Here is a 13,885-nt window from a genome sequence, read left to right on the forward strand (position 1 = left end):
GCAGTCGCCTTCGCCCTGACCATGCCCCAAACCTCTAATGCGGCGAATTTGATGAGTTAATTAATTGAACGAGCGAGATAGAGAGAGCGCGCGCCTGTCAAGGAACACTGGGGGAAGAAGGGAAGCCTCATTTTTCTTTAGTGTTTGTAGCTGTGATTTGTAAATATTTATAGTGAAATGTTTAAATTTAGTAGTTATATAAAAAAAACAAACAAACCAATACACAATTAATTATTATATTATTTAACAATTGCGGCATTGAATCTAAAAGCAAAATCCCCCAAAAATAAAATACACACATACACACACACTGTGGCCAGTCAGTTAATAAGTTCCAAAGCAAAATGAGCAGCTAAAAAAAAATCCCTTTAATTTAATTTTAATTTCCTTAAATTTTTAAATACTTTTGTAAAAGAACTGCTAAACAGAAATGGCATGAAATTTACCATTTGTTGGAAAACAAAAACACCAGCAAGCAAATGTTCATTTACAAGATTTACTTTGTAGTTAGTTTTTTTTTTCTCTCCTTTTTGTTGTCGTATTTGCCAATTTTGTATTTATATACATTATATATATATAATTTTTGTCGCTAAATGTGTTAGCAAAGCAAAGTGCAAATAGTTTTTTTTTTCTTTGTTTTTGTTTTGTATATAAAGAACGAAACACAGAAAGAAACTAAGCAAGATCAGATATATATATATTTTTTTATAAACTCAAACGACACGTCTACTATATATCTATTAAATATATAGTTTACAGCATGTTTTCCCACATCTCAAGTGAGAACAAAAAGAAGCAATTACAAAACTTTATATCACAAAAAAAGAAAAGAAAAGGAAATGAAGAACAAAGAAAAACTTTAACTTTTTGATTTAATTTCTATAATTTCGGTGCTTTGCGCTGCCATATTAAACAAATATACAATATACACTTGCATATATGTAAATTCTCTAGTCTTTTTTTTTTGGCTCAATCCATTTTGCAGCTTTTCAGCACTCGTTTGGCTATGCCAAGAATTTTTAAAATAAAAATGCATAGTTTCTTAAATTGAGAGCTCTCAAATTTACAATAACAACAACGCTTGATTCATAGTTTTATGTCATAAAACACCAATGAAATGTTATAAAAAAAAATAAAAAAGGAAAAAACACAATCCAGCCTAGACATTTAGCATTATGCACTGTTGGCTAAAACTGAACAAAAAGGGACTACTCCCCCGTATATGCAAGAGATTTAGGTTCAAACTTTAGTTTAGTTCTTTACACTTGGATTCATTTGGTTTTTTTACCTTAACCTTGCCAGTATACGAACTTTCTCAAAGGTGTAAAAATGAAAGTAGTTAACCGGGTGAAATGTAGAATACTTTTACCTCCTGCACAATCGAAACACATGTTATGGAAGACACTCAAACAACCTCAAAACACTCTCGTTATTAGCTAACAGTCACATAGTCTCTCCTCCTCGTATATTGTAAATGGATTCTCAAAAGATTTCTCTTTTGATTTCTTATTTAATTTTTTTTACAATTATTATTTTGGAAACTATATATCATGAAATTTGCAAAGATATCGTAAAAAGAACAAAAACATATACTATTATTATAATTATAATTATTATTACTGGATACCGATTCGAGATATTACAATTGTACGCAGTCTTTTTTCTGGGTGGATAAAAAAAAAAACAAAAAAAAAAATCTAAAAAATGGTATAAAACACATTTAATAAAATACAAAGAGAACAAGAACAGATTGTAAAAGTTATTAGTTTTAATTATCAATATACATATATTTATTTATATATGCGAAACAAAAAATAAAGAGAAACATCGTTAAACACATAATGAAATTGTCTATAAACTTTTCTTGGGTTGTGCAGAAATTGAGATTTTCGAAAATCTATTGGGGCAGTCGGTAAATTAATACAAGCAAAATATATTTGTTACGAACTAAAAATTTAAATAAATTTATCAGTTATGATAACTATACGAACTTTTCGAATCGATAATGCCAAGACTCCAACAGAAAGGAAGGAAAAAAAAAATGTGGTTTATACGAGGATTTATCGAAATTGCTCTCTCACTTGGAAGATTCACTTAATTACGAGTATAAATTATTCGAATTGCTTTTATTTCCTCCTGGATCGGATCACGAACAAGAGTGGTTTAAATATCCCAAGAACGCTACCGGCGTGAATTTTGGATTCGCTCGTCCCAAATCCTTTTGACAAGTAACACACTGAACAGCATGGGACATTTTTAAAGTTCAAACAAAGGAAACTAAAAGTCGAAGTTGTTTTTTTAGTATAAAAGAGTGAACTTTTTGTTCAAAACGCCGGCAAAGCATTACATATTAGTTTTGCTGTAAATATGTACTTCCAAGATATCTTGACTAACAAATGTTACTAAGGTTCCATGTCCAATGTTTAAATATTTCTGTATAACATTAACAAAAATAAATGGTTTTTCATAAATATTTCAATGTTAATGGGTAAAGACGAGTCAAGTTAAATGTTCTTTCCCATATTTGATACCTCAAGTTCTTCTTGAAATAATTAAAAGCAGCCGATATTGTGATATTTTTTTCCATTTCAATAAAGCTGCAAAAATGATCAACAATGGCAAAATTAAAGATAAATTTTTATACTTCACATTGGACATCATTTCAATTATAGTTAATAAAATAATAAGACAAGTTTTAATTTAATATATCGTTTTTTTCTTTTTTTTATTTCCTTGTAATGACTAACATTTTAAAAAATTACAATTCAATATTGGATAAATTAATTTGTAAGCATTATAATTTTTATTTTTTTTGTTTTTGTTTGACGTTTCGGCATTTGTTAATAATAAGGTTTATTTTCTCAATAATTTTTCATGTTCATTTTCTCAATTTTTTGTTGTGGTTTTATTTTTATTTTATTTTTTTGGTGTTCTTTTTGCTTGTCTTTAGGTTTTTCTTTTCTTTTTTTTTTGTGGCAACTGCTGCAAATATTTTATAGTTAAATGTATGTAGTCATTAATGTAAAAATTTGTAGCTATTTTTTTTTAATATGTATATAAGTTTTCTGTTTTTTAATTTTTCTCATACACACATATATATATATAAATATTTATCAGAGAACTTTTCGTTTATTGTTTAAATCAAGCGAAAGAAAGCGAAATGAATTCGTAAATAAATGTGAAGAAGCATTGAGTTGTACAATTATATAAATATAGATACATTTTTTTTTTGACTTTGGTTCGTTGAATTAAAAAAAGAAAGTCAAGTTAGTATACAAAAGCTGCAATTAAGTACATCGATTTGCCAGATAACAACAGAATCGCTTATAGTTTAACTTTAGTTACAGACTTAGGACGCTTAATTTGCGAATCTAATTAAAGATTTTCATTCATTTCATTTGATGTTTGGTTGTTGTAAGCGCTTTTTTCTACATATATATATGTGTATATGTATGTGTGGGTATATGCATAACTGTATAATTAGTTCCATTTATATGATTTTTCATAGTTGTTTTGGGTGTATGTATATACTCGTGTGTTTCACTCTACATATAACTTCTTTCTTTCTTTCTCTTTTTTGTTTTATTTCTTCAGTTAAGTTAATGCTCGATTAGACTATGGCAATATGGGTATAAAGAAGGTGAAGGAGCTTCATCCGATATTATCTTTCTTTGCTACAGTTGTTAATAATCTTGTTTCCTATATACCCTTCTCTACAACCATTTGATGGGGTATTATGGGCTGAATATTTAGAATATCATATATATATATATATTTATATATATAGTTACAAAATTTAAACTTTCTCAATCGTTTTTTTCATTTTTATGAGTGCTGTGTGAGAAAGATAGGGGTATGCATCTGGGCTATCATCAGTGGGGCGGGGAGAGAATATAAAATAAATAAATTACATTAATTAATACATACAATTACATACAATTCAATGCCAATGAACTATTAAATTTTTTGTTTTGTTTTTTTTAATTTTTAGATAGAAATTTACTGGGGCTATAGGTTTTATCTTGGTTTGTTTTTAAGTTTTACATGTTGGTAGTTTGTATTGTTTTGGTTTTGCATTTTTGCTTTTTTTCTTTTTATTAATTGTTGTTGTTGTTGGTTTTTTTTTTTGTTTTGAAAAAATGAACACTTTTTATCTGGTGGGAATATACATATGGTTTTGGAAATCTATTGCACAGAACATGAATTTTTGTGGCCATTTTTGTGCTTTAGTCGCGCCTTTGGCTTATATTTTTCCAAAAATGAAAGCTGCTTGGCATTAATGGCGCCGCGTCGTTTACTAAAATGAAAGAACAAAAAGAATCATTAAATATTTAATTAAGTTAATACATAATAATGCATACATAATTACACAGTTCTTTAATAACTAAAAGTCTTTTAAAGGTTTGATATGCAGATCAATAAAAGGTAAGGATTAAACCTAAGCATTTAATTGTGAAATCGATAGATTACACAGAGTCATTCATTTGGTCATTTATTATTGAATAAGACACAATAATAATAATACGAAATACTCTACGTTTTTTTTTTAACAATTTAGTCAATTCAGTACAAAGATTAAGCCATTCGGAGACGTGAAGAATGGAGACGTGGACGTGGAGAATGTGAACAAGAGTACACGAATTTTTGAATGTTAATAATGAAAACTCATCAAATACTATAATTACACAGAAATAATGTGAATATTGTGAAGAATTAAGATACTGTGAATATTTTAAGCAGTCTAAATAATGCAAATAAATAAATTAATAAGCACATTATTAACGTCAGTACTCATAATGCTCTGAATATTTGAATATTTAAAAGAAAAACTTATGGAATAGCTTGTATACAGTGAATAATTGAATACTTTAAATACAGTGAGTAGTCGCAATATAAAATCAAAATGCTGCAGAGTTCTCTGAGTCTTTAAATGTTTCAGTCTAACATTAATTTAAATTCATAAATGACTATTAAATCCAGTAGTATTGAATTTTTACGAGTTACTCTACCAAATATTCCAAAGTATTCATATGCATGTACATATACTTGAACTTACTCTCTAATCATTTCCACAGCTGCTTCATATTTCAAGCCTAATTCGATCAGTGCCAAGGCAACCAAAACTGGAGCACGTCCCAAACCAGCCACACAGTGCACAGCAACGCAGGCGTCCGGTGTTTGTTGATATCTGAGAAAGTATTTAAAGAAGAGAACAATATTGATAAGTATACAACAAATGATATGAAAATTGATTCATAGGAATTCTATATAATAAAAAAAACATCTTAGAAATAAACACATAGACAAACAAATACTTAAAAAGAATGATCAATTTTTGATAGAGAGTGACAAGTTGATTGTTGGCAGAGTGTCATGATTGATTGCAGTTGTGTCTACGCTTACCGACAAGTTTCATTATCAACAAATGCAGTATTATTACAAATTGCAGCCGATGTTGTATCGTTTATATCAATTTCATTAGCGGTTAATGGCATTAAATCAGTTGCCCTGTTGTGATTGCTGTTGCATGTTGCTGTTGCTGCTGCTGCTGCGGCTGCCGATATAGAAGATAGACTGCCTCGGCTTGTTGGTTTGGTTGTTGCATTAATTGTTGCTGTTGCTGTTGTTGTTGTTGTTGTTGGGACTGTTTTTTGTATTTTTGGTATGTGTCTTAGCGAGAAACGCTTATGTTTGTTGTAGTAGGTTATTGTGGCGCTTGTGGACTTTCTAAAACTATTTGGTAGTAGGCAGTAATAGTAGTAGAGTGGAGTAGAGTAGTAGTAGAAGTAGTAGTAGGCACAGTAGGCGGCAGTATCACAAAAAACAAAACCGAAAAAACAATAGCACACAATACAGAAAAATTAAAGGTATAGAGTAATATTTGTATTTCCTTGAGTAGAGAGTTTGGTTTTCTTTAGGATGTGTTAAACGGGGGCAGAGAAAAAAGATCAAGGAATAAGAGTAGTTATTTGTATTTGTGTGTGTGTGTGTGTGAGGATCAAAAAATCTATGGAGCAACTAGAAATAATACAAATTACACTATATTATATACATATTGATATGTATGTATATATAGAGAGCGCAAAAAATGAATTCGAAACAAAAGCTGCAGAAAATCATAAATAATTGTGTGTGTGGTTAGGATGGAGCTGAAGCGGGAAAATTTTAAAAGCGCATTTTTATGGTTTGTAAAGAGTTGGGGAAATCATAAATTTATTTACTATATCCCTGCAAAAATCGGTAAAGCTTTCTTTTTTAGAGCTTGAGGCCCTTGGAGGGGAAACTCAGCAGTTAAATTATGAAAATTCATAAAAATATTGAATGTCTTTGAGAAATTTGGGATCAATATCCCTAAAAAAAACTGTGAATACATATGCAGTTTTGGCATTATACGTTTAATCACTCAATAGGTCTCATAAAATAACCCATTCTGTTTCATTTGTTTAAAGTTTTTAAAAATTCTTTGAAATTAGTATTCATTTAAAACTTTTTAAGTTCTTAAAACTTATTAAAAATTGGTATTCATTTAATCAGTATTCAGACTCATTAAGAATTACTCCAAGTAACAGAAATCTTGAATCTAATCGTGTCCTCTATATACATTAAATATATTTCAATTCAGACTAAATGCTTAACAATTGTTAATAAACTTTGATAGTTTTGTTTTGAAGGTTAACTTTATGATGAGAAGCTTCTTTTGAAAGGTCTAAGTATATTTTCATTCAAAGCCTATTACGAAAATGAAGCTGTTCAAGTTATTGACTAAAACATTTAAGTTTTAAATAATATTTTTAGATCTAGAATTCTGTATTACTCAAGAATACATCGTATTGAAGATTTTTGCCACAGAAAGTTGGGACTCTCTTAAAGCTTACTCACACAGTTTCAAAGAATTTGTATTCAGAAAGTTAGGAATCTTTCAGCTTTAATTAATTGATAGTCTGGGCTTTGAAAACATTTTTGATCAAAAAGTTAAGAAACATTTATTTTCGAAGGACTAATACATTCTGAAACATCTTTGCAAGCTATTTTAAGTTCTTTTTTATTCTAATCAGTCGAATTTTATTTCTGTTTTTAAAGAACACATTATTGCAGGGATATAGAAACCAAGGCATGGCCAAGGTTAGTCGCTTTGATTATAGTTTTTGGTGTAAGGCACTTTTAGTTGGTTCAGTTTTCATGTTATTAATAATAGTTTAGCAGTTGATGTGTTTTTTTTTTTGTTTTTGTCATTTTGTTGGCTTTAAGTTGATGTTAGTTTAAATTGTTGATCTCATTTATCACTGTAAGCAACAAATAATAATACTGAATAAATTGATAAAAATCACTTGAGGTATATCGGCAATTTGTTTGTTTCTTTCTGATGTTTGATGTAATGAAAACTAAGCTAATTTTAATATATACAAATTAAATAATGTTAGTAGAAGTAATAAGAAAAATGTGCTAAAACTACAATTAAAAACTAATGATTAATTAAATGAGAAATCTCAATACAATTTTTAGTTCACATATCGAGTCTTTTATGGTGACTTTTTAATGTTATTTGCATTCAATAAATTTTAAAAGCCAAGTCAAAAGTTGCTTAACTTTGAATTAAATTAAAAAAACATTAACGAAATGCATCAATCATTTCATTTAAGCTGCTTCAAGGAAAAGCCTATCAAAAAGGTAGCATAAAAAAATACTCAATTTATTTGGGTAATCATTTCAAGAACCATTAAGTTCTAAATTAAAATATTGTAACGCTTGATAATCGATTTTCGCCTTATTTAGTTGTAATTCTCAACTAGTTTAAGCACTGAAACTAATAAATCGCCATTTTGGAGTCTTTTCTTTGAGTTTCGCCTTATTTAGTTGTAATTCTCAACTAGTTTAAGCAATAAAAATATAAAATTTCAATTCTGCAGTTTTTTCTTTGAAGTGTTTTGTGATTCTTGAAAGAATGAAAAGCATTAACTGTTTTAATTTTACTGTTTTTAAAATTATAGAATTATTTCTTTATAGAAAAGTTTCTTAGAAATCAGAAATGCTTTAAATATTTAGAGAAAATTGAACAAACAGCACTTAAGAGTTGTAATTTATAAATAAAGCAAAGGAATAAGTTCGAAACAAACTAGAAACATGAACTTGGCATTAATTAATTGCTTATAACGTTTCGCTTGTTATTAGCACTTAATGTGAACTAAAAAGTGTAATTAATAAACCTAGCTTCATTAGGTTTATCACGATTTCAACAAAATCATACAACTTATGAATGAACAAATATATATATTATATTTCTATTCTATTAATAATAGACATTATGCGATCATATAACTATAGAGCACTTGGTAAATTGTTTTGCCACTTACTTTTCCTTCAAGACCTCAAACCATTCGTCAACCACTTGCTGTGGCGGGAAGGTGCCATCCTCGAAGGCCAAGTCCTTGACAGTAATCCCCTGTGACTCAAGCTCATCCGTATTATAGCTTGGCTCACAGACACGCACCACAGTGTTAACATTGTTCTTTTTAAGCTCCTGCAGAGAGAGATGGAGATAGTGAAAGATTCTTGATTGTATTCTAAAATCTAGACTCACCATAATGTAATGATTAATTGTTATGTCTGATGGTCGATCGGTGATTAGGAACTTCATGCCCTTGTACTCAATTAGAGCTGGGGCTGGTCTTAGATCTTTTTGACGCATATTGATGCTCATAAACAATTATACAAATTGGGAAAAGAAAAGTAGCGCCTAACTCTGAGGTTTACACAATTAATTGATTAATAAGTTCGCTTTTTTTTTTTGTCCTCACTAATCTAAACTTAAATTGTATTAAATTTAAATGAAGGGAAGTTTGCTTGATTTCTAATTTGCAAAAATTCAGCGTTCCTACGTTCACTTTGACTTTTAGTTTTTTCTTTCTTTTTTTTTGTTTTTAGTTGGTAGAAAAATAAATATTTATATATATATATGTGTGTGTGTATATAATTAATTGATTTTCGTGTGTGTGTTTTTGTGTGTGTGGATGGGGATAGAAGTTTGGTCTTAGAAACGAATTTGATAATAATGTGTAATTAATTAAGTAAAACTTAAGTAAATTAAGTACAAACAATTTTGCGTCTTAAACTCTTTATCACAAGGAAACTCAATGTATTATCCTTGACATTCAAAAACAAACAAAATAATATATCCCTGTGTCTCTCACTTAGTTTTAATTTAAAATGATTTATGATTTACAAAAATGGGTTTTTTTGTTTTCTCTTTTGTTGTTTCTTTACAATTTTTTCGTTGCTAAATTTAAAAATAATTTTAATTTTGTTTTTTAAATATAATTTTGATATGAACTGCGTTCACCAAAAGAAATTGTTATTGTATTTTTTTTACTCTTTGTTTTTGCTTCGTTTCTAACTTCTTATTTTTTTTGCTTTACGCTTTCTTGAAGCGTTTTTGTTTTTTTTTTCGATCCCCGATTTTATAGTTATATTTATATATATCAGTTTGGATTCTCTGTCCACGTCTGATCTGTTGGATCGGTTGACTTCTGTTCTGACCGCTGAAAAGCGTTCAATCAGGCTTGCAATCACGATGCCCCTTGGGTTAGATTTTAATTACCTAAAATAGAGGAGAGTGAGAAGAATGATATTAGTATAAAAGTTTAAGTCAAAAAAAGAAAAATAGCATAAGGATTTAATGTTTATTTTTTTGTTTCTTATCAATTAATTCTATTAAACTCAATTGCATGCAATGAAATAATTTGCCACATTTAATTCCATCAATTTCAACAGTGTCCAACGACTGGGAGAGGTTAGGGGGTGGTTGTGCTTTTCCTTTTTTGGGGTCAACGCACTTAATTTTGCTAAAACTCAAATGACCTCAGTAGGTAGTGGTCACCCGCCACGTGCCATTTAAGTGAGGGAAACAAACATATTCCATTGAAATCCATTTCTAGGTGGGCACAACTTGAACTTTTTAGAGGGTGTTTCATTTATAGTTAGAGCCCTAAACAAGAAAGTAAATAATTACATATATTCTCCCTCTCTAGCATACAAAACTATGCTTCACTCTAGAAACAGTTTGTTCCACATTAATAGAAGCACCCCATTTTTGTTGTTAAATGTTTGAACTAAACTAACTTCAGGCAATTTTAAGTATTAAAGTGTTTGGTTAATAAGTTGTATAACAATTTAAGCATATAAGTATTTTCTTTAACAAGTTCCAGCTAAATTTAACATAGCCTCTAATGCTATTTCTTGATCAAATAGGTGTTTGATATTAAAAAAAACACTTTTTTAAGGCTTAAAATTTCTTAAGTCATTTAAATTTTAATAGCCAGTGGAGATTGACAATGTTTTTGAAACCTCTTTTCAAAGTTTTTGACATATTTGGTGGAGTTTACTAAAGTTATTAAAAAGTTATCTTTACAAAAATATGCTGGCCTTATTAATGTGAAGAGCAAAGTAGCTTGAATAACTTAGTTTACTATCAGTTAACAGTTAAGTTTTTTTGTTTATTGAACTTGGCAAATGAGATTGTGTGGATATTGGGCTATAGGCGAATATAGATATAGATTTTATGGGGTTAAATGGACGTAAAACGACCTTGGATATCAAAATTCGAGTAGTCGGGTTAAAGATCGATTTTTGGGAAGTGAAATTCTCTTAGTGTTTGATGTAGATCAAATTCCAAAAAACTTTCTTTTACTTACTTTTTATTTGTGCTGTGCCTGGCAGTATTCTGCACTGTCTAGATGAAACTCCATAGATGTGGGAACAGGTCTAACCAACTGAAATAAGTTAAAGAAATAAAACAATTTATTACAAACGATAAATTTTAAAGATTTTCTTCTTTCTCTAGTCTAAAAAGACAGGATAAAACACATCTTACATAGAAGTTATCCCCTTTTTTTAATCTATACAATGCCTTTTTATTTCATTGGCATCCAAACAAAGTAAATAGAAATTTTATTTTTTGTGTTTGCCTCAATTTTCCAAGTAAAATTTTTGTTTCTGAAACGAACAAAAGCCTCGAAAAATATACGTGACGAAGACAATGATGATGTTGTTGATGATGATGATGATGGTGAACAATTTTTTCCAAGAATATTTACATTATTTTTATGCCTGCCTCTGAACTGTGTTTCTTTTTGCTCTTGTGTCTACAAATATAGATTCTATATTATATGCTTTTAAGATTCAAGATATTTGTACATATGCCATATATAAATATGTACATATGTATGTATGTATACGCGGCACACACATTTTTATATATATGTACATATATGTGGATATCTGTCCATTAGACTGGTTATATTGTTATAATGAATATTTTCAAAAAAACTTAATGTATTATTTGTTTTCTTCAGTTTTACATATTAATATTACTCATACGACAAGTTGTACGCAAAAATATTTAGAATGTGGTTTCAATAGTCGCTCTTTAATTTAATTTTTAAACATATAATTTCAGAGTTTGGTATATATATTTTTTTTCATTATGTAGGTTGTACATTCCTTTTTTGTATTTTTTTTTTTTTGCCACTTTCCACACATATTCGTTATATTGATAAGAAATTATTCGTGATAAGAGAGAGATATCTTGACTTTATTTATATAATGATATATAGTTTCCATGGCAACGTATGTTGAATCAGATACAACATTTATTTTCGCACATCAAAAATAAAAACCATTCTAATTTAGAATATATATTTTAATAATTCCACTTTTGTTAAGAATTGAGGTGTTTGTCGTGGTTTGCTTTTTGTTTAGATGTTATTTTTCACAAGTATTTGTTAGTTCTCTCTCTTTTTCTCTTTCACACTTAAAATGAAGTTCAATGTGTGGAATTCTATGGCAATGATTTTTGGCAGGTAATTAACAGATTACCAAGAAATCAAAGGAGGTGTAAGTGTTATTGGGCAAAACATGCAAATATATATATGTATATTTAAAGGGAAGTATAACGCGTGAAACTAATTAAGAAGCGGGTGCAAAAAAAAAATAAATAAAAACAAAAATCAAACAAAACACATGACTTTCACTTAAATCGTATAAGTGTAAGTGTGTGTGTGTGTCTGTGTATGTACAAATATACATAGATGTACATATATATATAGTTAGTCTCGCTCTTTCTTTGAAAACAACTTATTTATTTTGCAAGTTTCCTTTTTGTTGTTTTTTTTTTGTATTTGTGTGACTTATGCAATGTATGTATAGATGTAGGTAGATTCTGTTTTGCGTCTTTGCAAAAATGAAAAGCAAATATTTAAAATACACCGTAAAATATATAAATATATATACAAAGGTACACACACACACACACACACACACACACATATATGAATATATATATATATACTATATAGAGAGGTAGAAACACAGTGGAACTTTTTTTTGTTTTTTAAAATATTAATTACAATTATTTGCGGCTCAGATAAGTGTTAACTGTTTTGATTTGGTTAATCGCCCGTTATGCGACGAGATAGTATCTCGATTAGATATCGACAGGTGTCAATTCTAAGACGTTGATCGATTACAACACTAATCAGACGACTCGTTCTGCTGCGCGATGAGCACTCTTGCATCTTTTGCTATCGACTGAGCGTATTGACAACTCAACAGCCAAGCCAAATGCCAAATTGAGCCCCCGCCCCTCTCCACCACTAACAAAGTGGAGACTTACTGAGAGAAAGAGTCACACACTCAACTGTATAGCGGGTGGGTGGAGAGTTCGCCTACTGCTTAAATAAGAGCCAGTTTCTCTCTGTCTCTCTCGGTCTCTTTCGCTTTGGGGGCTCCTCGTGACGTCTATTTCTACAAAAGTTGTGAGAGGAGAGTTTGTTGCTTTTGTATATTATATATGTACATCTATACATACATATATTTTGAGTTATATGCACGTTTATATATAAGTTTATACTCTTCCTTACTCATAAAAAAATAAAATTTCACAGTCTGCTGCATTTTTTAAAGCTTCAAATTTGCAAGACAAAGATGGAGGGGCATCTGAGAGAGAGACAGGCGGATAGGGTCAATTGGCAGCCGGTAGTCGGCAGACATTCGAATATATATCTTTTTTTTTTTTTGTTTTTATTAATCCTCCCATCAACAAACACTTTCGTTTATTGTTCAATTTATTAAATGATTTTAATTGTTTCTCATTCTCAAGAAATTTACAAATTTCGAACTTATGGGAAGTCCTTACCCTTTCTGCTATTATATACTCTTTAAGATAACGGAGAGTATATATAAAGTAACAACAGAATATGTTGCCAACAGGAGATAAGTACTTTTGATACACTTATGTTCCTGATCCACTTTCTTCTGCATAAAAGCTAATTTTAAAGATTGTATTCACATTAACATTCTGTACTTCTCTGCCACGCCCTAAAATTGAATTACTTCTAAAATTAATATGGTTAATTAAGTGATCAATATCTACAAGTCTGCCAAATCTCATTATAATTGCAACAGAAATGAACGAGTTATACATAAAAAACATTTTGTATGGCCGCTAGGTGCGCCACAATCATCGCATGCATAAGAAAGGGAAGCTAAATGGTAAGTCTTTGTTGATCTTTAAAAATGTTTAAGGCATTTTATATAAGGTGTAGAGTATATTGTAGTCGGCCCTAATACATGCATTTCTTATTGCTTTAATTATTATAAATTGTTTAAAAAAGCCTACATGTATATGGACTTAAAGACAATTGGGTGAATTGGTTGTGGGTGTGGTAGAGAGTGCTGCTGGACATTCAATTGATTTTAATTTTCTGATCAAGTAAGCCAATAAAGAGTTTTAATTAACGGTTTCGAAATTCAACATTATTTTGTTACAAACCATTTTAATTATAGCCCCTAAATAATATGTGATATGCTGTTTATAACCTAAAAGGACACA

At 29.5% G+C, this 13,885-nt stretch overlaps 2 protein-coding genes across 2 annotated transcripts; both read right to left on the reverse strand.

The window, feature by feature from the left end:
• Positions 1–3,974: 3,974 nt before the first annotated feature.
• LOC6641821 (PRL-1 phosphatase) lies at positions 3,975–9,275 on the reverse strand. The gene is made up of 4 exons (XM_002065055.4): positions 8,579–9,275; positions 8,352–8,518; positions 5,057–5,188; positions 3,975–4,297 (listed from the first exon to the last, which is right to left on the reverse strand). The coding sequence occupies exons 1-4, from the start codon at positions 8,696–8,698 to the stop codon at positions 4,186–4,188; spliced, it is 531 nt and encodes a 176-aa protein (XP_002065091.1). The 5' UTR covers positions 8,699–9,275; the 3' UTR covers positions 3,975–4,185.
• Positions 9,276–10,700: 1,425 nt separating this feature from the next.
• LOC26530227 lies at positions 10,701–12,571 on the reverse strand. Its single transcript, XM_023175851.2, has 2 exons — positions 12,402–12,571; positions 10,701–10,766 (listed from the first exon to the last, which is right to left on the reverse strand). Exon 1 carries the CDS (start codon positions 12,567–12,569, stop codon positions 12,444–12,446), a length of 126 nt encoding a protein of 41 aa, XP_023031619.1. The 5' UTR covers positions 12,570–12,571; the 3' UTR covers positions 10,701–10,766; positions 12,402–12,443.
• Between the last annotated feature and the right edge of the window lie 1,314 nt (positions 12,572–13,885).

The sequence above is a fragment of the Drosophila willistoni genome, assembly GCF_018902025.1.
Source record: "Drosophila willistoni isolate 14030-0811.24 chromosome 2R unlocalized genomic scaffold, UCI_dwil_1.1 Seg167, whole genome shotgun sequence".
Taxonomy (NCBI): Eukaryota; Metazoa; Arthropoda; class Insecta; order Diptera; family Drosophilidae; genus Drosophila; species Drosophila willistoni.

What these genes read in the sequence shown, in the direction of transcription:
- LOC26530227 (XM_023175851.2), bottom strand. Translation starts at nt 12,569, where the DNA reads ATGCAAGAGTGCTCATCGCGCAGCAGAACGAGTCGTCTGATTAGTGTT.
- LOC6641821 (XM_002065055.4), bottom strand. Translation starts at nt 8,698, where the DNA reads ATGAGCATCAATATGCGTCAAAAAGATCTAAGACCAGCCCCAGCTCTA. An exon ending in TTTGAGGTCTTGAAGGAAAA is followed by an intron (nt 5,189 to 8,351) that starts GTAAGTGGCAAA and finishes ATACTTTCTCAG; the next exon opens with ATATCAACAAACACCGGACG. An exon ending in GCTGTGGAAATGATTAGAGA is followed by an intron (nt 4,298 to 5,056) that starts GTAAGTTCAAGT and finishes CTTTCATTTTAG; the next exon opens with TAAACGACGCGGCGCCATTA.